This window comes from Acomys minous (genome assembly GCF_964271855.1).
Source record: "Acomys minous genome assembly, chromosome: 8".
NCBI classification, from domain to species: Eukaryota; Metazoa; Chordata; class Mammalia; order Rodentia; family Muridae; genus Acomys; species Acomys minous.
The window spans coordinates 56,356,410-56,382,855 of record NC_140489.1 but is presented as its reverse complement, the minus strand read 5'-3'; the positions used below and the strand labels follow the sequence as shown (position 1 = coordinate 56,382,855).

Genomic DNA, 26,446 nt, shown 5'->3' with positions numbered 1-26,446 from the left:
CTACTAGAAAATATGGCCCAGATTAAAGGTGGATCTTCCTACCTCTAAAGGTCCTGATTAAAGGTGATCTAAGATCTGTATTAAAGGTGGGTCTTCCCACTTCAGATTAGTTAATTAGGAAAAATTCCACATAGGTATACCCAGCTTGCTTGGGTTTTAGTTAATTCCAGATACAGTTAGGTTGATAGCCAAGAATAGCTATCATGTCCAGCTGTGGTGCTGTGCACCTTTAATCCCAGCACTTGGGAGTAGCGCTTGGAGTTCTAGGCCAGTCTGATCTCCAGAGGAAATTCAGGACAGCCAGGGCTACACAGAGAAACGAAAACCAAACCAAAAACAAAAAACAGCAACAAAAAAATTGAGATATAGGGCAATGCATTCTTAAACACTTGAGTTACTTCAGTGAAATTCACTTTTCACTAGATAGGTTTAAAGTATGGCCATATCTGAGCACTCATGAAGTTGTCTAACGTAACAATAATAAACACAAATTGTCTCCTATAAAGTTTAGGAGAGGAGAGAGAGAGGGGAAGTAGTGTTGCGGGAATCTTTCTGGAATAAGCACTCCCTCACCAGTGAGAGTGAAAGAGAGGCTGTGTCATCAGAAGCCAGGACAGCTCCTGAGAGGCTTCGATGCTGAGTCCAGTCACTAAATAAACCAATACAGCAGTATCTAATCGTTGGTCTTTTTGTATGTTTCCTACTTCAGTAGAGACTTGCCTGCACACTACATGAAAGGTTCAATAATTTGCCCAAATTTATGTGGCAAATGAGAGAGGTAGTGCTAGGACTAGGTTCTGGATTCTGGCCAGCCTTTGTTTGCTGTATTGTGCTGCCTCTGCTATTAATAGTGGCATGTTCTAACCTTTGCTTAAATTTATATTCTGTGGAGAATGTATAAACATGAGGCATTCAGTGAATTGTCATAAACTGTGCGTTTCTCTGCTTAGACCAAAACAACCTTCAGAATATTCGAAATCAATGAAGAACGGCTTAAGGGAGCAATAAAAGATGCCTTGAATGAAAACTCTCAACTTCAGGAAAGCCAGAAACAGGTTTGTAATCTCTAGAGACTCTTTTAGATAGTGAATATAGATTTTGAATGTTCTGGGTGCACTTACAGGTGATCCATGTGTGGAGTCATGTAATGCGTGAGTAGGTGTTTGCTGAAGAGCATAAGAGCAGGACAGTCTCCCGTGCATATTGTGCATTTCTCGTAAAGGATTGAAAAGTATATCCTTCAGTCTGTCTTCTCCTGTGGAAGAAATAAGCCAAGGCTGTCAGCATTCTGTAATCACAGTAAACAGCAATTAGCATCACTCTGCAATTTGGAGAGTTACTGTTTTACCAATTTGGGACCTAAAGGAGTAAAGAGGTCTGGGGTCACATAAAATTGAGAGCTTAGCTTTATTCTCATCTTCCTACACATAGGCACTCCCACATTTTATACCCTCCCTTCTGTCCTCCCAGTAGAATTTTTGGCATGGAAATTTTGTCTGTCTCTTTCTTTTTCACCCCCACCACTCTTTCCCTCTTTCTCTCTACTTTCCTGTCCCTCCCTTGCTCCTTCCCTCTTTCTTCAATGTTCACATGTCGTGTGTATGTTTTGTGAAAGTGAGTGTGCACATGTCATGGTTTGGTGTCAGTTCTTGCCTTCACCTTGTTTGAGACAGAGTCTATCCTTTTTCTGTTGTGTATGCCTGGATAGCTAGTGTGCAGGCTTCTAGGGATCCACCTGTCTACCTTCCGTCTCTCCATATTAGGAGCACTGGGATTACAGATATTTGTGCTGTCCATCTGGCTCTTACGTGAGTTCTGGGGATTTGAACTTGGGTCTTCATGCTTGATGGCAACTTCTTTTACGCATCTCCCTAGCCTAGTTGCATGAAAGATTTCTGATTATATTATTTTGATTCTCTCAGTAGCAGTCTGTCTGAGCCACATGCTATGACCAGATTGGTTCTGTGTTGAGATTATAGGCATGAACTACCATGTCCAGTTCTTTGATAATTTCTTGTTGTTATTGTTGTTGTTTTGTTTGTTTTTTGAGACTGGGTCTCTCTGTGTAGCTTTGCCTGTCCTGGACTCGCTCTGTACACCAGATTGGCCTCAAACTCTTAGAGATCCTCCTGATTCTGCTTCCTAAGTACTGAGAATAAATTAGCTTGGCTTAAATTAGTTATTTTTTGTTTTGTTATGCTTTTCCCCTGTTTCATTATTAAGGATATTGAGCTGGGTGTGGTGGCACATGTCTGTAATCCCAACACTCAGGAGGCAGAGGCAGGCGGATCTCTGTGAGTTTGAGGCCAGCCTGGTCTACAAAGTGAGTACAGGACAACCAGGGCTATAGAGAGAAACCCTGTGTTGGGGAAGAAAAAAAAAGAATAACTCATTGTTGATGATATTGAAATTTTTTTCAAGTGCTTTTCAGGTCATTATGTTGCCTTGTTTCTTTTGCATTCATTTTCTGTCTCACCTAAAAGGGTCACTTTTTATTTTCAGATATTTGAAGATTCATGGCTGACTGCTTATTTACTTATGAAGCAGTCCAAATCCAATGGAGAGATTTGAGTGTGTCCTTTGTGAGATTTTCTGTATTGTGATATGGCTATGGTGAGGCTCTCTAGTTGCTAGTATCTGAAGATTGTTTCCACAGAGGTGATTCTGCTTCAGTTTCTATTTGGGAGATGGTAGCCTGTTCCAGCAGTCGTGCAGCTCAGTGAAGTCAGGAAAACTGGTGTCTCACGGCTCAGCAAGTCAGCTTCTACCTCAACTCTTACATTTTCTGTGTGGTACTCCTACTTTCCCATCTGTCCAAGTTATCTTAGAGTCTTAGCTTCCATACTTCCAAAGAATAACTGTTTTTGACTGCGTGTGTACGTGTGCATGTGTGTGTGTGTGTAAAAGAAACAAAGGTTAAGAGATGAATAGCAGAAAATGAGAAGATGTGTATATGTATGCTCTAGGAGAAGACAGAAGCAGGGAGAGAGGGAGGAGGGAAAACAGGAGAGAGTGTGTGTGTGTGTGTGTGTGTGTGTGTGTGTGTGTGTGTGTGTGTGTGTGTTTCTGTGTGTTGGCATGTGCATATGTGTGCAGGTGCCCACGGAGGCCAGAAGAGGACATTAGATGCCCTGGAGTTATAGGCACCTGTGAGCCACCCAGTGTGTGAGCCAGGAACTGAGTGTGGAGTCTTTGCAAGAGCAGCGCGTGCTTTTAACTGCTCCACGTCCCTCCAGTCCCTCAGCTCTTCCTCTCAGTTCCACTCGCCCTCCTGTTGTTCTGCCTTCAGATCATGAGGCTTTCTGGGTTGTGTCAAATTGTTTTTTATCTGCTACTTTCCCATCTGGCTTAGTTTCCTTCTAAGCCTGTGGAGTCTTTTATCAGAATTGTGTCTTTTCTTTTCCACATCTCCTTTTTTCCTTTCTGGGTTGATGTCTTTTCCTTTTACATCTTTGTTCTGCCATTTTAGATTTCAGAGGATGTGGTGGTGATGCCTGTTGTAAATTTCCCATTGCTATAATCAAAGTTCTTCTCCCACAACAATTCCACGGTTCAACATCTTACCACATAGCCCAGGCTAGACTGGAACTCACAGTCCAGTTCAGGCTGGGATTATCTGCAGAATATCTGTTCTAGATTAATAATATTCTTAAAGGTTACTGTATCTTCAGTACAAAACAGCATCACGACTAAAAACTATCATTAAGGTAAGGGAGATGTGGCATGTTCTGTGGGCTACAACAATAGAAAGAATTGACTGCTTTAACAGATGAGTATGTGTCAAATATCTTGTATTTGATAAATATTCACTTTGGAAATCAGTTGAAGAATAATTGTTATTTTATACTTTTCTGTTTTGAAAGTTCTTTATAGCCGGTTGCTGGTGGCACACGCCTTTAATCTCAGCACTTGGGAGGCAGAGGTAGGTGGATCTCTGTGAGTTTGAGGCCACCCTGTCCTACAGAGAGAGTTCCAGGACAGCCAGGATTACACAGAGAGAAACTATCTTGAAAAACAAAAGGAAACAAAATATTGTTTATAAATGGGAGCCACTTCTGGCTTCCTTTTTAAAGTAAACCTACTTTCTTTTTTGTTTGTTTGTTTTGAGATAGGTTTTCTCTGTGTCGCTTTGGCTGGCCTAGAACTCACAGAGATCACATGCCTCTGCCTCATGGGTGCTAGGAGCCACCTTAGTATCTATTAATGATACATCTAAATATTTAAATAAATATATCTAAACATTGTATTGACTTTCACATCTTTTTTATTGTTTTCATGCCAGCTTTTACAGAAAGCCGAAGTAATGAAAGAACAACTGGATGAACTCGATAAACAGAAAGTAACATTTGACGAATCCAAAGTCCAGGCGGAACAAGTTTTAAATGATAAGGAAAATCAGATCAAGGTAATAGCTCTTCAGTTTTAGTGACTAGTTGGCCACAGTTTTATAGGAAATTCAAATACTTTTACAGCTTTTACTGCTGTTGTATCTTTTGTCACATTTCAAGTGCTTCTTGAAGATACATAGATTTGTAACATATATGTTAATATAGTATATCTTTGTGCCTCCAGTATTTAGCCTGGTGTTTATCAATAAAGAAGAAAATAATGGTTTTTACCCTTTCTTGTTTTGCTGACATCTGCTTCTGCTAAGATGATGTTGAAAAGAGTTTGAGAAACTGTTTATAGTTTATATGTGCTGACTGAACATGCTTAGTATCTCTACTAGTTAGTGTTACTTTCATCAATATAAAAACTTTTTAAAACATTGAAACTCTGGGAGTTGGCTTACTGGATAAAAGCATGTGTTTCCTAAGCCTGATGATGTGAGTTCAGATCCCCAGAGCCCAGGTAAAAGCTTACTACTGTAGCACCGTTATAATGCCCGTACTCTGCAGTAGAGAAATGGAGGCAGAGTCTAGAGCTCTCCAGAGCTTGAAAGCCAGCTAGCCTGGCTGACCCAGGCAGTGGAGAGACCCTCTTTCAAACAAGGTGGAAAGGAAAGGACTGACCCCGGAGGTTGTCCCCTGACCTCTGTAAGTTTGTTTTGGCTGTGTACCTGAACCTATACATATGCAGGTACATGCACATGGCTGCCGGGTCACACATATATACACTAATTGGAACTTGACTTTAATTGTAGGAATAAAATGATTGACATTACTTAGGCTATTGAGAGCACTTGGTGGGCAAAAATACTTCTTGTACAATCCTGACAGCCTGAGTTTATTGTATCCTTAGGGCTCACATTGTAGAAGGAGAGACTGACTCTCATAAATTGTTTGCTGACCTTCGTGTGTATGCCACAGAATACAGTTGACTCTCGGTATCTACCTTTTCTAACTCTGTGAATTTAACCAATCACAGAATGGTGCTACTGAAAATTCTGGGCTTATAAGAGGGTTCAGTTAGTGACAGTGAGTGCCTCATAAACCTGATGAGCTGAGTTTGATCCCCAGACTGTACAAAAGTAACAGGAGAAAGCCAGCTGACTTCAAAGTTGTTCTCTGACCTTTATGTGCTTGTCCATACATAATTAATACACGGACATATCAACACAAACACTAATAATAAAGCAAAACAATTGCACGTGCAGACTTTTTCCCTGTTGCTCCCTAAGTAATACAGGATAACAACTGTTACATAGCATCTGTGTTGCCTTAGTTATTATAAGTAATGTAAGTGTGATTTCACGTGTACAGGAAGATACATGTAGGTTATATGAAACATTGTTATTTTATAGAAGGGGACTTGAACTTCATTTGTGGAGTTTGTAGCCATGTACTGGGTGTGGCAGGCATCCTGCAACAATGCCCTGAGGATGCTGAGGGATGATGGTACCTTCCTCCCTATAAACTTACTCTACTTAGGAAGCTTAGGGTTCTTCCTAAATAGAGCAGGAATGGGATGTGAGCCCTCAGCACTACTCAGAGGTGGTGGGCATTTGAACGAAAAGAGATCGGCAAGTAGTTTTGGTCGGACCTTCTATAAAAGTGCGTGGTGTGTAGTCGTTTTGTTACTTGTACTACCACACCTGATCTTGGCCAATCGGCTATGTTACTAGAGAGCGTTCCTTACTTCAGAAGATTAAAATAGCACTGCTGAAGCCAGGTGTAGTGGTGCATACCTTTAATCCCAGCACTGGGAGGCAGGGGCAGTTTGAGGCCAGTCTGGTCTACAAAGTGTGTACAGGACAGCCTGGGCTCTGTTACACAGCGAACACTGTCTTGAAAAACCAAAAAAAGAAAAAAAAAAGATTTAATAGTCAATAAATGTAGTTTTAAAAAAGAAACCCAGTGATTTACATATCTTCATGATAGTTAGAAAATTAGAGCATGTGAGGGCTTATTTATGTGGGTTGAGTTAAAACATTTTTTATTACATTTTAATTTTTATTTGTGTGTGTCCATGTGTACGATGGTGTGTGCGGAGTTCAGAGGACAGCTTTTGGGAGTCAGTTCTCTTCTTCTTCCAGCAGATTCCTTTACCTGTTGAGCCTGTTGGCCTGAAATTGAGGTGTTTTGTTTTCTTGAGACGTATTATCGCTGTGTAGCCTTGGCTGCCCTGGACTCATTTTGTAGACCAGGCTGGCCTTGAACTCACAGAGATCCACCTGCCTCTGCCTCCTGAGAGCTGGGATTACAGGCGTGTATACGGCACCTGGCTGGAGATTGAGTTCTGAACTATTGTACATTTCTAAGTTGTAAAGCTGTTAGCAAAGCCATTACTTTTTGTTTTTCTTTTTTCTTTTGTTCACTGTCTAGTCTCTGATCGAGAGCCTGCTAAAGATGAAAGATTGGGCTGCTGTGCTTGGAGAAGACATAGCAGATGATGACAGTCTCGACTTGGAAGTGAAGAGTGACCTAGGAAGTAATGCTCATTTAGGTATGGTGCAGGCTTCCTGCTGCCTGTCCGTTGCTCATGTGTGCCCTGTTCCTCATACACCTGGACTTGGCACATTCTGTCCAGCTGCCCGACATGCCGGCCACTCTCTCAGCACGTCACCGAGCTAGATCTTCCAGTAAGTCTTTCCTCACCTCTTCAGGGTTGTCGTGAGCTCCTCCTTTGTCTATGGGTCATATATCTCTCCATTAAAACAGCCTTAGAACGTAGATCATGGGCATTCTCGTGTCTGTCTCTTGCTGATCACATAGGTGTCAGCGTAACTAATTCAGGATGCCCCCTTTGCTTTAGACAGATTATAATTCTTCAGTCTTGGCTGCCACAGACTGTTACTGCCCTTGTGGGTTGTGTTATGGTGGTCATAAAACTAAGGCTCATTTACTATATTTTCAAACAAATTCCTTTGACTTGTTAAAATTTAATTTGAAAAAAATAAAGAATAATAGTAAGAATAATACAAGAAGGCCCCTTGTACCTAAACCTAATTTGTTTCAAAGGTGATTCTTAAACCTTATGTCCTCTCGTGGCTCCTGGACCTGTCGTACATTTAGTAGTCTTCTTGTACCCACAGAGGATAGTTTTCAACTTTCTAGTAGGGGCCTGAAACTGCAGCTGGTACTGAGTGAGCCCACTGTGTGCTGTGCCCTCTCCTGTCCTTATGTACCTGTAGAAGGTTAATTTACTACATAGCCACAGGAAGAGACTTGAAGCACCAATAACGGAATAGGATAGTTATTACAATACACTGCTACGAAGCCAAGGGAATGTGTTTTCTTTTGCTCCTGGTGCTGGAACAGATTGTGTAATTGAGGTGTCTGGAAAGTGAGTAATGAACAGATACAGTGAGGGTCACATCTCAGGCAGAAAGAAGCAGGACAGTGCAGGGCTTCCTTATGCTACTCAGAATGGCATGTGATATAACACTTAGGAGCCGTGCATTCCAAAGCTGTTGTCATGGAGAGGTATATGACACAGGACAAAGGAGAAGGAGAAGAGATGAAGAAAGACTAACTGGAAAATCTAGCTTGGTGAGGTGGCAAGAGTGGATGACATTTTGGACAGATATGGCGAACTATAATGAAGTTATATTTGTATTTTTTCATTTGTACCTTATCATGTAAGAAATAGTTTTCTAATAGAATTTATGCTTAATATTACTTAATTTGGAGCCATGATTTCACTAATATTTTGGATGCTGTAATGCCATAAGCATCTAAGCATAGTTAAGTCTGTGGCCAATGTTTAGGTGAATATTTAGTTCTTGTTGGGACTCTGATATTTTGATTGCCTTTAATGTCTAGCTTCCTGAGAATAGGTCACGGTACCTTATACAAACTTATATAGTTGCTGACTTTCTGAGACAGTGTCTCACTGTAGCTCAAGCTGGCCTAGAATTCACTTTGTAGCCAAAGCTGGCCTCAAACTTATTGTAGTCCTCCTGTGTGAGCCTTTTGGAGTGTTGGGATGGCAGACAGGAGATATTAAACTCAGCTCCAAATTGTTTATTGTAGCAAGAAGACAGCCCGGCATGGTAGCGCATGCCTTTAATCCCAGCACTCGGGAGGCAGAGGCAGGCGATCGCTGTGAGTTCGAGGCCAGCCTGATCCACAAAGCGAGTCCAGGACAGCCAGGGCTACACAGAGAAACCCTGTCTCGAAAAACCCAAAAACAAAAACAAAAGCAAGAAGAGCTGTTGTAAGACTAGGTGAGGAACTAGGCGTGTTCATTTGGATGTATTTAGTAATTATGGTTTTATTTTTCACTTAGATAATCAGCCAAAGGGAGCTTTGAAGAAGCTGATTTATGCTGCTAAGGTTTGCATTATTATATAAATACAAGGATGAGGAGGAGGATCTACAGCAGGGATTAAATCTATCTGTCCTTAAGAACTAATTTAAAGATGGTTTTAATTTTTCCATATAAGATTATCTGAGAAATGATTAGAATTTTTTAAATCAAGTGCTTTTTTATATTAACTTTAGAAATTCACATAATTTTAGAATTTAGAAAAGTTTCAGTTCTATACTCATTTCTTCAGTGAAAAAATACTTCTAAAATGTTTGTTTATTTTTATAGTTCCCTTTATGCATCACTTTCCTTCTGGTTTTATTATTTTCTTACCCTGATAGCTCCACATCCTATTTTGAGAAGTAAATCCTAGCTTTGCTTTCTTCTGGTTCATTCCTTTGCCCTGTTGTTAGCTAATCTGTGTAGGAAATCTTGATAATGTAGTGTGAAGGCTGCTTTATGGCAGCTGCATTGATGGCTTTATGTTCTTGAGTGAAAACAGAACTGCAGAGCAGTGTGGGGTGTATCTGGAGAGTGTATGTTCTGTAACTGACTGTTGCTTTTTTCTACATTCCTTCTTTTAAGTTAAATGCATCTTTAAAAACCTTAGAAGGAGAAAGAAACCAAATTTATACTCAGTTATCTGAAGTGGATAAAATAAAAGAAGACCTTACAGGTAAGGGTTTACCTCCTGAGAGATGGAATTACTTCAGAGGTCGGCTGTTAATGGTCAAGGCTTTTCAACTTGTGAGATCGTTTTTAAAGCGTGTACGACCGGAGTACAGTGTGTCTTAGTCAGTGTTTGATTGCTGTTAAGAGACACTAGGCCCACGGCAGTTCATTTAACTTGGGGTTGGCTTACGGTTCAGAAGTGTAGTTCGTTGTCATCATGGTGGGAAGCGTGGCAGCACACAGGCAGGCATGGTGCTGGAGAAGGAGCCAGAAATTCTATATCTGGATTGGCAGGCAACAGGAAGAGCGCGAGACACAGTGGGACTAACCTGAACATTTGAAGCCTCAAAGCCCACCCACCCTCTTAGAAGTGACACACTTCTAAGAAGGCCACACCTACTCCAACAGGGCCATATCTCCTAATAGTGCCATTTCCAATGGGCCTATTGGGGCCATTTTCATCCAAACCACCACACAGTGTTGTATGTTTGGTATAGTTGAATCCAGGACACCAGGGCTACACAAGCCTTTCTTGAGTCCCCCTCCCCATCCCCCCTACATCCCCAATATTTAATTGAAATTTTTATGATTTTTTTCAATTGTAAAATTGATCTTCAGTCATAGAAGTAGTATTGTTTAATATATATGTATATATATGTGTGTGTGTATATATGTATATATGTATATATAGTTTGTTAGCACATGTATGAGTAATGTTAGACCTATTAAATAATTTTTTTGCATTGAAAACATTAAATTTGTTCACATTGAAAAATAAATTCTGTCAGGTGTTTAGGATGTTTAAAAAAGTTAGTATAAATCATATCTCATTTTTGTTAAAGAAAACTTCATATTTTTATATCTGAAAAGAATTGATGGAAATATTCAGATGTCTGTGCTGGTTAACCCTGAATATAGGGCCACAGGAAGTTTCTTATTTTATTTCTCCTAATGTACATTTTCTTTCATTTTGGCTTTCTAGAAAAGTGTTTATTGATCCAGTTGCATGAGTGTAAATCATGCAGCATTGGCCAAGTTTCTGTTTGCAGAGCTTTGCTTTTCTCGCCTGATCTTCCTTACCTGTTTCCAGCTATGGACCAGCAGTCATTGGTTACATAGCAGAAAACAAACCAGAAACAAACAAAAACTGCTTAATGAGGAGAAGCAAGATATATCCAAAGTGCTTAGGCAGCCCTTGCTACAGCTGCCCAGAACCTCGGTTTCTCTACTAGAACCTGTGCTCCATCCTGTGCTATTGCTGTGAGAATAGCTCCAGTGTACTCTTTCCCTTTACAACTACCAAGTCCAGTGTTAAGATCTTATGAGAAAGGGACAAAACGGGTCTTTGTCTGAATTTCTAAAGCTTTTTTAAATGAGTAAAATGTTTAAAAGGATTGAACTGCTAGATACAGAAATTACTAAAAAAAAAATTATTACTGTACTCAATGATTATAGTAGTTGCATCTTTATTGGCCCTGAGAAAACATTGTACTAAGAGCATGGATGGTCCATGGGGCAATCAGTGCATCTCAGTAGGAAGTGTCAGTGGAGCAAGGGATTAACTCCCCACTTACTCCATTTGCTTCCTCCGGCCTCTTCACCAGCCTTTACTTTCCCCAAGTACTAGTGGAGATGTGTATCTGTGTATAGTGTTCCTTTTAATCCAGCTTTTTTTCTGCAATTGGTCATAAAATTTTTCAGCAGTTGATTTTTGTTGTACATGACCATGTTTTTCTAGCTGTCTCTCTCCTTCCCTAGTCTCTGCCCTTTTTGGCACGGTGCCTGTCTTTCTTTGCAGTCAGAGCTTCTCGGTGACCCCAGGCTGTCTTGTAGTCCTGACTCTTCTGTCTCAGCCGCCCACATGCCTCATGACCACCATACCTGGCCTGTACAGTGCCCTCTTTAAATATGTGGGCTGTGGAGATGGCTCATGGGTAGAACCCTCTCTGCTGAGCCTGACCACCTGAGTCAGTCCCCAGTGGAAGGAGAGAATTGACCCCTGACCCCTGTTAGTTGTCCTCTGACCTTTGCTTCCTTGAGCGTGCTGAGACACCTGTGTACATATACACACACACATAATTTTTTAAAAGTTTTGAAGTAAAATAAAGTAAGAGACAAAAGAGCTAGACTATATAAAGGTAAAATAATTTGTGGTGTTTTGTAAGGTTTCTTTGGTATTAGATTTGAGTCAGTTATAATAGAGATATAATATCGAACATTGATTTTTCTTTTTCCTAAGTGACTGTTTTTGGAATTGGATGGCAACATAGGTAGGCAATTTTTTTTTCTGATACAGATGTAAAATCTTTCAGCAAAACCACTTACGCATGATTTCCTGTACATGCGTTATATACTACTAATGTATTTACATAAACTGTTCTTTTGGTCTGTATGTTTAGTTAACTGATGTTACATTTAATTACTAAGCTTTTCCATATTTGTAATAATCTTGAAACTGCCCTTTTGAGGCGTAGAGCATTCACGTGTGTTTTGGGAAATGATACCTCAGGGAAGGTGAGAGTTGAGTTCCTCCTCTTGGTCCCTTAATATTAAAGCTGTTCAGAGTTGAAGTAATTCTATTGAAAAAGAAATGAGATTTTAAAAAACAGTTGTGTGATAGTTTGAACAGATTTCTAATTACTTCAAATTGTTCATTTTCATGTTTGTGTCTGTTCTTGTGTGTCTGTGTTCATATGTGTACATGCATGGAGGACAAAGGCTAATGTTGAGTGTTTTCTTCAGCTGCTTTGCACCTTGTTTGCTGAGAAAGGGTATCCCGCCAACCCTGAAGCTTGCTAATTTGGCTGGGATAGCTGACCAGTGAGCCCTGGCGATTCACCCTGCTTTGGCCCCCAAGCATGGAAACGGCTTACAGGCTTTATTTTGCTACCCTGCTTTTATGTGGGAGCTGGGGATCCTAACTCAGGTTCTCATGCCTGTGTGGCCAGTTTTTTTAAAAATTAATTAAACATTTTTTATTTTTTACATATACATTTATATTATTATACATATATACAATAAACTACCTACAGCAAGAGAACCATGACACAATTAGGAATTATATAAATGTTACATTCTTAGTGTTTTGGCTATTTGTATTTGATATCCTTGAAGAAAACATCTTTCCTATCTTGATGCCTCTGAAATTCTGAATGTAAATCAGTCTCCATCACATCTTGTCATTATCAACTTAAAACATCTATCTACACCTAAAAACATCTTAACCTCTAAACAACTAAGCTTCAATATAAAACTGAGCCACCTTGTCTTCAACTCCATCAGAGACTTGAGAAGGAATAAACTTGATTACCTGAGTATGCCGGGAGTGAAGGTTAGTAGCTTTCCAAATGAGAAGATGACAGAGACAGTGTTCTACCTGGATAGTCACCCAAAACTCTCTATTATGTTGGAGCATCTTCTATAGCCTCCTGGCCCAGTATATCTGACAGACGTATTTGAGAGGCAGGAACTATTGAGGACTTGCTTACCCTGTCTTGGCAGAATTTGGCCGTCAACTCTGCCTGCATCCAGGCTTGCCCTTTTTTAAGGGAGAATTCTGTCTGTGGTAGAAATGAGAAGATTTTGCCCAGTGGCTTGTTTGCCACATTGAAGCTATCTCCAAAGGAGGTTCTTTGATGCTCATCATCCTGTTTGAGGTAGGCTGGGTGTTGCCAGGAGTTAGCCTGTCTCATTGTCAGTGGTGAATCTTTAAAATAATAAAAACATTTTAAATGCCATATTCCGCATGTCTCTGAGGTTTTTGAAGACATTATGTAACTATCCTGCCTTATCTTTCTATAGAATCATATCTATCTGCCACACCTAAGGTGTATATTCTTGTGATAAAAGTAGACTGTGTGTGTGTGTGTAGAATAAAGCTTCATTTGAATTCTATATCACTGTATCTAGAATTAAATTTATTTTGCATCTATAAACAAAATTCTATACCAGTGAATTAAAAATAACCTTGTAAGTGACAATTGAGGCATTAAGTTGAGGAGTAGATTCACTAATCTACTTTTTGTTCTATCTTCCCTATGTATTTCTATATTCCCCCTTTTCTTTCTTTTCAACTCCTATTTCCAAACCTAAGAATGTAAAATAAGGGAAAAGAGAGACATCTCTGAATTTAGCCTTGTTTTCTTTCTAAATAAGACCAATAATAACTTGGAACCAACTTCCATTGATAACAACCCTCTATAGCTCAAGAAAGCAACCAAAAACCTACCCTACCTCCCTTAAAGGAAATGGGGCGTTGCTCCCTTAAAGTTTCTTCCAGCTGATTTGAGATGAATAATACCTAGTAGGGGCCCAAATAAAATGAAGAAATGGCTAAACAAGCTAGGAATTGCATTTGTGGTCCAGCTTCTAAATGATGAGAAATTCCAGGCTTAGTTAGAATCCTGTGTGGGACAGTCTGAAATGCTGGACCAATTGGGATTGGAAGCTTTTTTAGAAGGGGTCCTGGGAGCTGTCCTGTTCTGATGAGGACACAGTAATTGAAGCACTTGGTGCTGGAACATGAGGGATACAGGATGTCAGTGTCCAACATGCTGAGGGGAATGCATCGGTCAGGTCTGATCCAATGTTAGTGTCTGGTTCTTTTGTTCTGAAAGCATATAATTTCTCATAAGCATTATATAGTCCTAATATAAGTATGTAAGGTGTGCGTGATGCACAGAACAATTAAGGCTGGTTTTCTGCTCTTTGTATGAGCAGGAAAAAAAATACATGTGTAAACCTTCATTCATGCTGTGTAGCCAATAAAGTCATAATTATTCTTTCTAGTCTTGATCTTGCTTGAGACATTGGCTCTCATTACACTGCACAATGAGCATTTGTTACCAGCTAGCTGGAATTACAGCATATGTAAAATTTTGGCTTAAACATCAGGGCTGGGTTTATGACACTGGTGATTGCACCCATGGCTTCGTGCGTCCTAGGCGAGTGCTCTCCCACTCAGCTCTCTCCAGCAGCCTGAACTTCTGTGTCACTGAGGTGAGGTTTTTATTAGATTATAGCAGATACTCAGCATATGAAATAGGGAATACTGAGTGGAATTGCCAGCCTTTGAAGCTCTAACCCTCGTAGCCTTCCTTCAGTGACTATTACCTCTCTGGTTGAAAATCCGATGCTAGAATTAGAATGTTGAAGGTTTTGGAGATGTTCATAAGAATAATTATCAACAATTAAACAGTGTGTTAAAATAGTGAAAAGCAATTCAGCAAACGAAACGTCCCACAGGTTTTATTGTTGCTGGAGAAAGTTTTGTCTGTTACTGTCTTCATCACCCTGCACATGCCCAATCTTGCCTATCTTTGATAGGCTTTATTTTTATGAAATTCTTTTAGTTTTGTTCTTTTTTGACTTTTTAAATTTTTCTTTAGAGCATATGAAAAGCCTCGAGTCTGAACAAGCATCTTTACAGTCAGAAAACACAGAGTTTGAAAGGGAGAACCAGAAACTTCAGCAGAAACTGAAAGTACTGACGGAGCTGTATCAAGAAAACGAAATGAAACTTCACAGGTAAGAAGTATCTCCATTGGATGGCAAATGGCCTTAAATCAGTGGTTCTCAACCCTTCTAATGCCACCCTTGAGTACAGGCCCTCACGTTGTGCTGAGCCCCAGCCATAAATTTATGTTGTTGCGACTCCATAGCTATAATGTTGCTATTGTTAATGAATTGTAATGTAAATATCCGGTATGTGGTCTTGACCCACAGGTTGAGAACTGCTGCTCTAAAGTACATGTTACATATTCATAGCCCTAAAGCATGCGATTATTGGAAGTTACCAACTATATTCATTGTTCACTTTAAAGAATGTTATTTGATCTTGAAGCATGTCTTTCTTCATGGAAGACAATGTAAGTGATGTTGAATTTCCAAGCTATCCCACAAAATCCTCCTTAACATCTGATAAACAGCTATCAGTTCATTACTGACAAGCAGGCTCAGGGAATCTTGAGTGGTCTCTTTGGATGGAACTGCCCGATGTGTGTAAAACTGTTTCCTTTCTCCTGTGCAAATTACTCTTGCTCAGTGTTCCTTGTTAATAGGTGACAGTGTAATTTGCCCTGTGTTCGGGCAAATCATCCTTAAATGCCCCTTGTGCATCTGATATTCATCTCCCCAACCTTTGGTTTACGTCATCTTTGGCAGTAGCTGGCTTATCATGGGAGCCTCCTGAGTGTTTGTCCTTGCACCTTCCCCTCCCGCACTGCCTTTTCTCTGTAATCACAGAACAGCTCTTGGAATCCGAATTGTGGGTACCGTCACTGCCCTTTTCGTACCGCCTGAGTACGTTTAAACAGATTTAAATCAAAACTTAATCTTGGCCTGTCAGTGCTTCCTGTCCCTGCCTCCTGGCTATCTCTGTACCTTATTCTGTTTCTCTTTGTTTGTTGCGCTCTATGACACTGGCTTTCTTGATTATTTTGGTGTGCCAAGCACATCTTCATCTTAAGGTCGTTTATGCTTTTCCTTTTGTGTTCAGTCGTTGATGTTTCCCTCTGTGTTTGCATGGATCGATCTTTGGTTTTATTTGGGTCTAGGTTCAGCCATCATCTTAAAGAATGCTTCCCTGGTTGCTCTAACTAAAACAATACTTGTTCTAAACATGGAGTTTGCCTTCCATCTCATAACTAATTTAAGCTCTGTAAGAAATACTATGTTTTTGTTTACATTCCCAGGGCCTAAACTGGGAGGAAAATGGTAGGTTTCCAGTAAATACTTGTTGAACATACAGATAAGTATGCTAGGGTGTTTTGCGCTTAGTGATGCCTAGCAACAAGGCAGAGAGAAGAACCTGTGATACTGATCCAGACACTGCAGATTTACAAGGACAAATTATAGCATAGAGTTTTCATTATAAAACCTAGCAAACTTTTATTTCCCTTTAGGGAGTTAATTAAAGTTACAAGTCCTTATCCTTCATTCATTCTAGATGTAGAGTTTGTCTATTGATAAAATGTGCTTGCAACCCGGAAAAGCTCATTTTATTTTAGAGCTTTCGTGGCCTTTCATGGGTTTGCAGAGAATGATGAAGGATTTGAGTTTCCCAGGGTGAGCACTCCCAGCTGAGGAGGAACACAACAACTTCTTACAGGTCTTATTCTGTGAACATGTATCCTTCTCAAAGTTACTGAATGTCACATCTTTTGAGAAGTAATTTATCTGGTGCCTTAGCTGTTCATGCAGACCCAGACATAAGCTTGACTGCTCTGAGTGTTCCTGATGGTAAAAAGCCATGATGTAGTTTGTGAGAAAATATCTTTACAAAGATTAACTGTTTGGGCATAATTTACAGTGCTGTTGGCTGTGAGTTTAATGTTGGGAAATCTATAGTGTATATTAAGTAAGACGTTTTTTATTTTGCTTGCGACTGTTTCGTATCATCCGTGCTGGCCTGACTGTGATATGCAGTCAGTGATGACCTTCAACTCCTGATCTTTCTGCTTCCACTTCCAAGTGTTTGGATTGCAGTGTTTGCCACCACTGTAGTTTTTAACTTATTTTAAAAAAAGATTTATTGTAAATTATGTCTGTATGTGTGGGCCTGTGCACATGAGTGCTGGTGTCTACAGAAGTCAGAAGTGTTGGATCTTCTAGAACTGTAGATGTATGCAGTTATGAGCACTGGACATGGGGGCTGGGGACTGAACTCAGGTCCTCGGCAAGAGCAGTATGTGCTCTTCCTTACCTGCTGAGCTATCTCTCCAGCCCATAAAGATTTATTTTCATTTTATGTGTATGTGTGAGTTCTTGCATGGATGTCTATGCAGCACGTGTGTGTCTGGTGCCCTCCAAGGCCAGAAAAGGCATGGGTCCTGTAACTGAAGTTAAGGATGTTTGCGAGGCGCCACGTGGGAACAACATGGGCCTCTGCAAGAGCACTGAGTGTTCTTAGGCACTGAGCTATCCCTCCAGCCCACGGCAAGTTTTAAAGAGTCTGTATGTGAAACAAAGTTGTGTATTGTTTAGTTGATGAGTTTTGTGAAAAGAGGTTAACAGAACAGTAATCCTGTAGTGGCCCCAGTATTTGCAGATTTAACAGTTCATGGTCACTTATCAGAAGAGAATGAGCTCAGATAACAAGAACCCACTCTATATTTGGAAACTAGTGGAGACTATTCATGTTCTATTGAGATATGACTGCTAGATGGTTGGTTACACTCATTCACTTCCACCCTCTGTACTGCACTCATACTTATTAAAGATTGGAAACTTGCCATGCACCATGGGCCCATTAATCATTAATCAAAAAAAAAAAAATGCCCCACAGGCTTGCCTACAGCCTAGTCTTGTAGAACTATTTGTCCAATTGAGGTTCCATTTTTTCAAATGACTGCAGTTTGAGAAAAGTTAACAAAAAACCTAACTAGCACAACTATGTTGAATCCCCAAACGTTATAAACTCTCTTCTGAAGATGCTCACCACTCAAGCTGAATTAGACCACTAGTTGTTTTTCAGGGTAGGAAATAGAAAGTTGTTGGAACTGTTAAAATGTTAGATTTAATTCTTGCCTGTATAGGGTATAATTTAGGCTCAATTATTTTCTAGATTTCTTTTCTTAGATTCAGATTTAAATACCCGGACTTTTTTTTTTTTTTTTTTTGCCTGTGACCCTTGCAGTAGTGTATGGAAATTGCTTCTTGGAATGTATCAGTTCTGATGTGTTTTTAAAATGTATTTACTTGATGTTTTTCATGACTGATATTTCATGGTGCTTGTACTTTTTGAAGTTTAATACTGGAAAGAAGAGAAATATTAAAATCCAGGAGTTTAGTGTACTGTTTTAAATATGTGATTTCTCATTAAAGTTCCATCAGTGGAGTTTACTTTCTTGGAGTCATTTTCAATTTTAAGGCCATATTAGTTACTTTTCTATTGCTGTGATAAAGTACCATGACTGAAAAAACTAAACAAAACAAAGCAAACAAAACCAAACAAAAAACCAAACCAAACTAAAACAAAAAACCTGAAAATCAAAATCCTGTGGTGAAGGCAACTTACAGAAGGGAGCGCTTGGCTTGCAGTTCCAGAGCAGTAATTGTGAGGGGAGCATGGACGCAGTACTTGGAACAAGAAGCTGAGAGATCATTGTGTAACCTTGAAGAAGAGAGAGAAAACTGGAAGTCGGGGGAGATTCTGATGCTCCCGAGGCCTGCTCCCAGTGACAGTCATGTGGCATAATGGCAGGTTGGGCACCTTTGAGCCACAGATATGATGAAACTTTCATGACAGTGCCACCCACTGATTCTTAGCCATCTTGTTTTGTGATGAAATGGCCTCCTGGTGCATTTTTTTCAGGACCCGGTGTTACATAGTGTATTTGGAGTCTCTGCTGCAGTTTCCTTTTTTGTGTGTGTGTGCAATGGGAATAATAGTTCCTTCTGTACAGCTGCTGAATAGTAAAAGAGCCCATGGAAAAGCCTGACAGAAGCTTCCATCACACACCAGTGGCTCACTGTTAGTAGAAGAAATAGGTAGGGACAGGATTAGCACTGGTGCTGGTAGCATTCATTCTGTTATTATAATTAATGTGTTCTGGAACAAACCATTATTTTGACTACTAGTTAAAAATATGGGGCCAAGTGTAGTTGCGTGCCTTTAATCCTAGCCCTCAGGAAGCAGAGGCAGACAGACCTTTGTGAATTAGAGGCCAGCCTAGTCTATACAGTGAGTTCAGGCCAGCCAGTGCTACATTGTGAGATCCTGTTTTTTAAAAAACAAAAACAAAAACAAGAAGGGAGACAAAAAGCCATAGTATATTAGTTTTGGCTTCTTTTTGCAGTTGTTTTTTTGGGGGGGATTTTTTTTTTTTTTGAGACAGGATTTTTCTCGGTAGCCCTGGCTGTTCTGAACTCACTCTGTAGACCAGGCTGACCTCAAAGTCACAGAGACCTGCCTGCCTCTGCCTCCCGAGAGCTGGGATTACAGACGTGTACCACCACCTCCCAGCTAGTTGTTGTGTTTTTATTAACCAATATAGTGCTTTATTATTACAGGAAACCTTGATAAATGATAGTTATAACAGTTTTTAATAATATTTATATCTAATGAATTAATATAAAACACTTGAGACTGTTAGTTCTAATAGCACTGTAATGAACAAATATTAAATTTCATATCAGAAATACACAGACCTTTTTCTCATGTATATGACCTTATAGTAGTGTATGTCAATTGCTTTGTGGAACACATCAGTTCTATGCGATTTTTAAAATGTAGTTGATTATATGTATTACATACATTAAAAGAAATAAAATACTCTTTGTTTTAAGGAAATTAACAGTAGAGGAAAATTACCGATTAGAGAAAGAGGAAAAACTTTCCAAAGTAGATGAGCGGATCAGCCATGTGACGGAAGAGCTGGAGACCTGCAGGTATGAAGCACTCTTTATTGTTGGGAGACATAGCGTCAGGAAGAGCTGGAGACCTGCAGGTATGAAGCACTCTTTATTGTTGGGAAGCATAGCGTCAGGAAGAGGCAACCAAAATGATGGGCGTGTTTATTTGTTGGTTTTTTTTGAGACAAAGTTTCTCTGTGTAGCCCTGGCTGTCCTGGAACTCACTCTATAGTCCAGGCTGGCCTCGAACTCAGAGACTCTCCTGCCTCTGCCTCCTAGGTGGCTGGGATTAAAGGCATGTGCCACCACCGCTGCCACCGCCGCCGCTGCCTCCAGTGGAATGGCTTATTTTTATTTCATTATTTTTAAATTCGGATTTCTTGGTATTTTGCAGATAGTTAGAAAATATAAAAGGGAAAAGTTTTCTTTTCAGGGATTTGATACTTAAGTCTCACACTGAATATAGACATAGTTTATGTTAGTTTCAAGTTTGTAGTTATTAATGCTAGTGTGGTGGCATAGGCCTGTAATCCTACTGCTGCGATCCCAGCACTTGGGAGGTGGAACAGAATGATCACAAGATCAAGGCCAGCGTTGGCTACATAGTGAGTTTGAAGTCAGCTTGGGCTACATGAGACCCGCTCTCAAAGAAGGAGAAGGGACAGGACAGTTAATCCAAGCTCAAGTGGCTTTGTTCAAAGTGGAAAGAATGTACACAGTAATGTGAAATTAAGGTACGGTTTTCTCTACGCCTGTCCTAGCTCCCAAACGATGACACAGAGACCTAATACACTTATTAATAAGCTTCAAAGCACTAAGCTGGGCAGATATTCATCTGTTCTAACCCAGCTATGCTGACCTGGCTTACTTCCCAGCATGTGAGACCTGCCATCTAGTCTCACCCGGGCTGCTCTTGCCCCCTCAGAGGCCTCAACTCTCCTGACCAGCTATCGGCTCTTGAGCTCTTTGTTAACGAATCAGAGATGATGGAGAAGAATTTTTACACAACATTGAGATTGGAAATTTTTCAGTAACAATGTCTAGACTGCAACCAGATCTCGGCACAGAAATCAGCACCCGATCACACAGTGCACAGTGCCATTCCCCAATAGTACTAACGTTGAGTAAGTGTGCCACAAAAGGAGCAGGCCATACTTAGCATTTGAGTAAGTGCTTAGCGAGAGCTTTTGGTTCAGTCCTTAGTTGATCTAAGGAAATACTAGAATGTTTCTATCAAAAAGGAACAAGCAAAGCAGCGTTCTGATTCTTAGCAACACTTCTCTTTACCCCGGGAAGAGGAAATTTTAGTTTTATATAGAGGGAGAAATTATCTTCTTTGTTGTATAAAGACAGTAAGTCATATTTTGCCTTCTAAGAGTTTCTCTCCTGAGACTCTGCTAAGATTACAGGCATCTGAGTAAATCTTTCAGGATTCCTTGTCCTGAAAATAAAAACCTGAGGACCAGGCATGGTGCCATGTGTCTGTGACTCCAGCACTTGGGATGGAGAGATAGGAAGATTATAAATTTGCTCAAGGCCAGGCAAGGCTACACTGTGAGAGCCTGGTGAGACCTTGTTTATTGTACAAGTCCTTGTGTGACTTTGTTTTAGCCACACCCAAGCAGTGGTACTCATAAGGCTTAACTGAAGTTAAAATTAGGTCAAGAAGCGGTGGGGGAGGTGCATGCATGCCTTTAGTCCCAGTAATCAGGGGCAGAGGCAGGGGGATTTCTGTGAGTTTGAGGCCAGCCTGGTCTACAGAGTGAGTTCCATGACATGCAAAGCTACACACACACACACACAAACTGTCTCAAAACAAAAAAAGAAAAGAACAATAAAACTCCCAAACATATATTACTATATCATATATATTATTCTGCTTTATTTTAAGTATAACCCCAAGCTTATCTTTGAGAAATGCTGACAAAATTTAAAGTATATCTTTTCCTGGCCTGATTCTTTGTTTTGTTGGTTGGTTGGCTGGCTGGGGTTTGTTTTTTATTTTCGTTTTTTTTTTTTTTTTTTTTTTTTCTTTTTGGTTTTTAAGGAGAGTTTCTTTGTGTAGCTTTGGCTGTCCTAGAACTCACTATGTAGACCAAGCTGGTTTCAACTCAGATCCGCCTGCCTCTGCCTCCTGAGTGCTGAGTGCTGGGATTAAAGGCTAGCGCCACTGCTGCTGTTTATACTTGTGTAGTCATGTGCTCTCATTTCTTACTATATGTAACCATAGGGCAATAATTACTGTTCCTTATAGACAGCGCGCCAAGGATCTTGAAGAAGAGTTGGAGAGAACAATTCGTTCTTATCAAGGGCAGGTATGTTTGTAACTGCTGTTGTTTACACAGTTTGACTCACTAGAGCTGATGCAGGAGTATAGTTTCCTCCTGTCCGAGGTGGTCATGAGTCTGAACTATTTCCAGGGAGCCAAAGATTATGAAATCAAAATTAGGAAACTTTTTTCTTCCTTTGAGAATGAGGATTATATATCCCAGATGAGTCTCTGTCCCCATTGCAGTCCCATGTTGGGCTGCTGATCTCTTCCTTGTAAAGCCTTGTAGTTGATTATCATATGAGGTTTGTTGGCATAAAGAACCGTGCATTCATGTGTGAGAGTCAGGAGAGTAGAGCATGTGTACATGAATGTATACTTTCAGATGCTGGATGCTTCTCAGGGATGCTGGGCAGCTTGACTTTGTGATTTGTGCACTGAATTTTAGTGCTGGGAATGAATGTTTTTTTTTTATTTAAGAAAAACTTTAACTTTGTCTTTAGGTTATTTCTCATGAAAAAAAGGCACATGATAATTGGGTAAGTTTTAAGTTTCCCTAAATCCCCTTGTCAAATTCCTTTCAGAAAATACACTGCTCGTTTTAGATTAGGCAAAAACATAAACAGTATTTAAAAATAATCACTTTTTCCAGCAGTGGTGGCACACACCTTTAATCCCAGCACTCGGGGAGGCAGAGGAAGGTGGGTCTCTGTGAGTTTGAAGCCAGCCTGGTCTACAAAGTGGGCCCAGGACAGCCAGAGAAACCCTGTCTCCAAAACCAAAAACAAAACAAAAAACTCTGTCTTAAACAAAAACCCCCCACTTTTTATTAATTTTACCAATGATGAGGTAATATCAAAGACCAGAGACACTGAGAAATGATTGTCTTTACTTTGTACTTTGTTTGTACTTGTCTTTCTGAATGTAATTAGTTATAAAAGCATACAGACATTAAGAGGAACCGTGCTGCTGGAGAGCCTTGTTGCTCTCTGGAGGCCCCGGACTCTCTTGTACTTCTGAGCGTGTCAGGTGGTTCACAATTGCCTGTAATTGTAGTTCCAGGTGATTTGACATCCTCTTCTGTTCTCTTTGGACACCTCTAGTCACATGTGCGTGTACACACACACACACACACACACACACACACACATTTTTTTATTTGATCCATCTAATGATTTATATATCTGTGTCTAATCTGTAAAGTCCACAGAGTAGCTTGAAAATATGTAGAACACTATGTTTAGCCTTTATTAATGATTATTTGGGAATATTGTATGTATATTCTTCGTATTTATTATAAATAAGCTGGGCACAGTGCTGCACACTACCAACGCACACACAATACTTAAATGCTGTCGGAACATTGTTCTGTACTTAATAGATGAGCAATATGCATGCATTGTATTTAGGTTTTAGAAAAAATGACTTCTGTTGGCGATCTGTGAAACTGTTCTAGGCCTTTTTAGTTTCCCATAATGACCATCTGTTTCGTTGACGTTGCTCTAAGCTTGTCTGCCAGCATGCCTGTTATGATTGGATAGTTACATTACCAAATAATTCTAGGCTCTGAATTGAATCTAAATAGTAACATTCATTAACAAGTACAATTAATGTACTCCAGGTTCATGCTTTTGGCGGGCACGAAACTCATTTCCTTTTTGAAAAGTTCCCTAAATTTAAAATGTTTTAATTAAATTACTAAAATAGATACAGACTCATGTCTGTTTCCAGTTGTGATATTCTATGCCATCGTGCTGATATTTATGATGCTCTTGCATTTAAGTTTATATAGATATATTTTCAAATGTATTATTTTCTTCAAGCTGGCAGCTCGGACTTTGGAAAGAAATCTCAATGATTTAAGGAAAGAAAATGCTCTCAACAGACAGAAGTAAGTATCTCTGTGGGAATATTTAAAAGCTTGAGACAGTTTTTTCATAATGTAATGCTAATATAAAAATAAATTTAAAAATTATAGTTCTCACATGATCCATTGTGAAATATCTAGTTAGTTTTACTAGTGTGAAGTTTTATTCATTTATTTTTGTTTGCTTGAAGTACCATTCTTAGGCTACTGCAGTGGCACTTTAAAGAAGCTTTTATAAGTTGCATTGTAAAAAGTGTAGCTTATAACAAATTAAACCAGTATGAGTAGAGAAAAAACAAGAGTAGGCAAAAGAAAGGGTGTTTGTCTCTGGCACAGTGATGCTTAGAAATTAATATTCTTCACTGCTAGATAGATAAAGTAGTTATCTCAGCCCCTGGGTTTGTTGCTGTTGGATGTCATGTTGTACAGTAGTAAAGTGAGAGAAAGAATAAAAGAGATGAGTAAACGCTTTTCTCAGGGCTGTAGAGTGTTGGACTTGCTTGCCAGACTGTACTTTCAGCAACGTTAAAAACTAGTTTCTGTCTTCTGGCTTGTAGCTCAGAAATTAAAGTCAAACAGTTGTTATATTTCAGGTCTGAGGATCAGGAAGTAAATGCCGTTTGTTTAAAAATGTGACATTTACAGATACAAAGTTTAGAAACAAAATAGTGTCAATTATTGGGATTTCCAATTTCACAAGGGCAAGTGTAGGAGACTCAGAGTAGGCATTCTGTGTTGTAGCTCTGGTCTTCTCATTTAGAGGGAGTCAGTTAAACTCCCTGTCTCAGTTTCCTTAGTTATAAAATGACACATTTGCATTAGTTCATCTTGAATATGGACTCTGTGAGTAGCACTCACCAAATCTAGTCTTAAAGAGCCAAGTCGTACTGAATATCAGTGCCCTAACAAGAAGCCCTTCACCCCCAGGTCAGTGTGGGGCTGTGTAAGGGTGTCTGGGCAAAGTTTCCTTTTCTGCAGATATGGAGCTTGTGAGAGTAGCTGGTTTGGAATTCGCCTTTACTTAAAATGTGGTGTTTCACTTGGATGAGTAACTTAGAGATGTTTGTTCTTTGTTTGCAGATTAACTGAAACAGAGTTTAAATTTGAACTTTTAGAAAAAGATCCTTATGCACTTGATGTTCCAAATACAGCATTTGGCAGAGGTAGTCTTTTTTTTTTAACCCCTTGTTTGAAATACATATTATGTCTCCATATATATATATATATATATATATATATATATATATATATATTGTATCTATAGCTTACATTAGTGTACGTTAACATTTTCACTTAACAATATTTTGTTTTTTGTAGCCAGGATTCTATTCGAAATTGTATCATTACCTCTTAAGTTTCTGGGTTTTGTTTTCCTAGCAATAATGAAAATGATTGGTGCCTTCCTTTCTCAGTGATGTGCATGATAGACACTTAGTGCTGTCAGCTCCTTGTAGAGTCCAGTGCTCTTACTAAGGTACTATTAGTTACTTGTTAGGAGCATGAATGAGAAGTGCTTCAGTGCAATAGCATCATGACTGTTTATATAGTAACAACATTTGAACATTTGCCTGGGTAAAGTGAGGATTTACATTGCTCCTCAAACATTCCTAAAGCACTGATGTAAACCTCAGCTCAGACCTAGTCTAAATAGTGATTACTGTAACTATACCAGGGGGGTTAGTCCCTTAAAGATCCAATTAGCATCTCTGCAGGTTTATTATTGAGTTAGACATTTTCAGAGTAATTTTAAAGCTGGGCAGTGGTGGTACATGCCTTTAATCCCAGCACTTGGGAGGCAGAGGCAGGTGGATTGCTGTGAGTTTAGGCCAGTGTGGTCTACAAAGTGAGTCCAAAACAGCCAAGGCTACACAGAGAAACCCTGTCTCGAAAAACCAAAACCAAACTAAAAAAACAAACAAACAAACAAAAAAAAAAACAGAGTAATTTTAGTTGAAGTGGAATTAAAGTGCTATGGTTATGAAAAGAAATACTTATAGGTAGAATCTGTTTTTAATACCCTCTGGAAGTCAGCAAATCACTTTGAGAGTTAAAATGTAAACATGTCTTACACTTAAAAATACCAAATTACTGTAGATTTTAAGTAATAGCAAAGCTCCGAATGAGACAAGTGTATAAGAATTTTAGTATAAATCCCATGTAGGAGTCTGCGGGAGCGTGAACCATGCTTTGGTCTTGTCTGTAAACCGTTTGGGTGTAATAGATACACTTTATAAGACTTACTGTGTTTCAAGTGTGAATTCCCTGATGTTTAAGTTCAGTTTTTGTTGCTACTTTTTGATTTTTGAAAGTATAACCACAATTTGGGAGTAATTAAATTTGCAAAATGGTAGGGCTTTTAGTTATCAGAATTATAGAGAAGTTTATTGGATGCATGATAGTATGTAACAATCTTTTACTTGTAAGGATTCAAAAGTAATTTCTGATTCTTCAGAGTATTTTATGCATTTATTTATTTTCAAAATCTGGCTTTTATGATTGAACATGGCATATCTGGCTGTGACTTAAATTAAACATTTCCATATTGTAAGCCTTCCAAGTTGAAATATTGGGAAGCATATTGCCACCAGAATTTC

At 39.4% G+C, this 26,446-nt stretch overlaps 1 protein-coding gene across 12 annotated transcripts in view; it reads left to right on the top strand.

Moving 5' to 3' along the window:
- The window catches only part of MIA2 (MIA SH3 domain ER export factor 2), a 93,574-nt gene that overhangs the window by 54,538 nt on the left and 12,590 nt on the right, over positions 1 to 26,446 (top strand). For all 12 annotated transcript variants that reach the window (XM_084792727.1, XM_084792726.1, XM_084792725.1 and 9 more), the window contains 11 exons: positions 951 to 1,055; positions 4,283 to 4,405; positions 6,765 to 6,885; positions 8,671 to 8,717; positions 9,277 to 9,367; positions 14,751 to 14,889; positions 19,651 to 19,752; positions 21,971 to 22,031; positions 22,489 to 22,524; positions 23,809 to 23,876; positions 24,933 to 25,015. In XM_084792727.1, the coding sequence (XP_084648853.1) occupies positions 951 to 1,055; positions 4,283 to 4,405; positions 6,765 to 6,885; positions 8,671 to 8,717; positions 9,277 to 9,367; positions 14,751 to 14,889; positions 19,651 to 19,752; positions 21,971 to 22,031; positions 22,489 to 22,524; positions 23,809 to 23,876; positions 24,933 to 25,015 (976 nt within the window). The remainder of the gene's footprint in view (positions 1 to 950; positions 1,056 to 4,282; positions 4,406 to 6,764; positions 6,886 to 8,670; positions 8,718 to 9,276; positions 9,368 to 14,750; positions 14,890 to 19,650; positions 19,753 to 21,970; positions 22,032 to 22,488; positions 22,525 to 23,808; positions 23,877 to 24,932; positions 25,016 to 26,446) is intronic.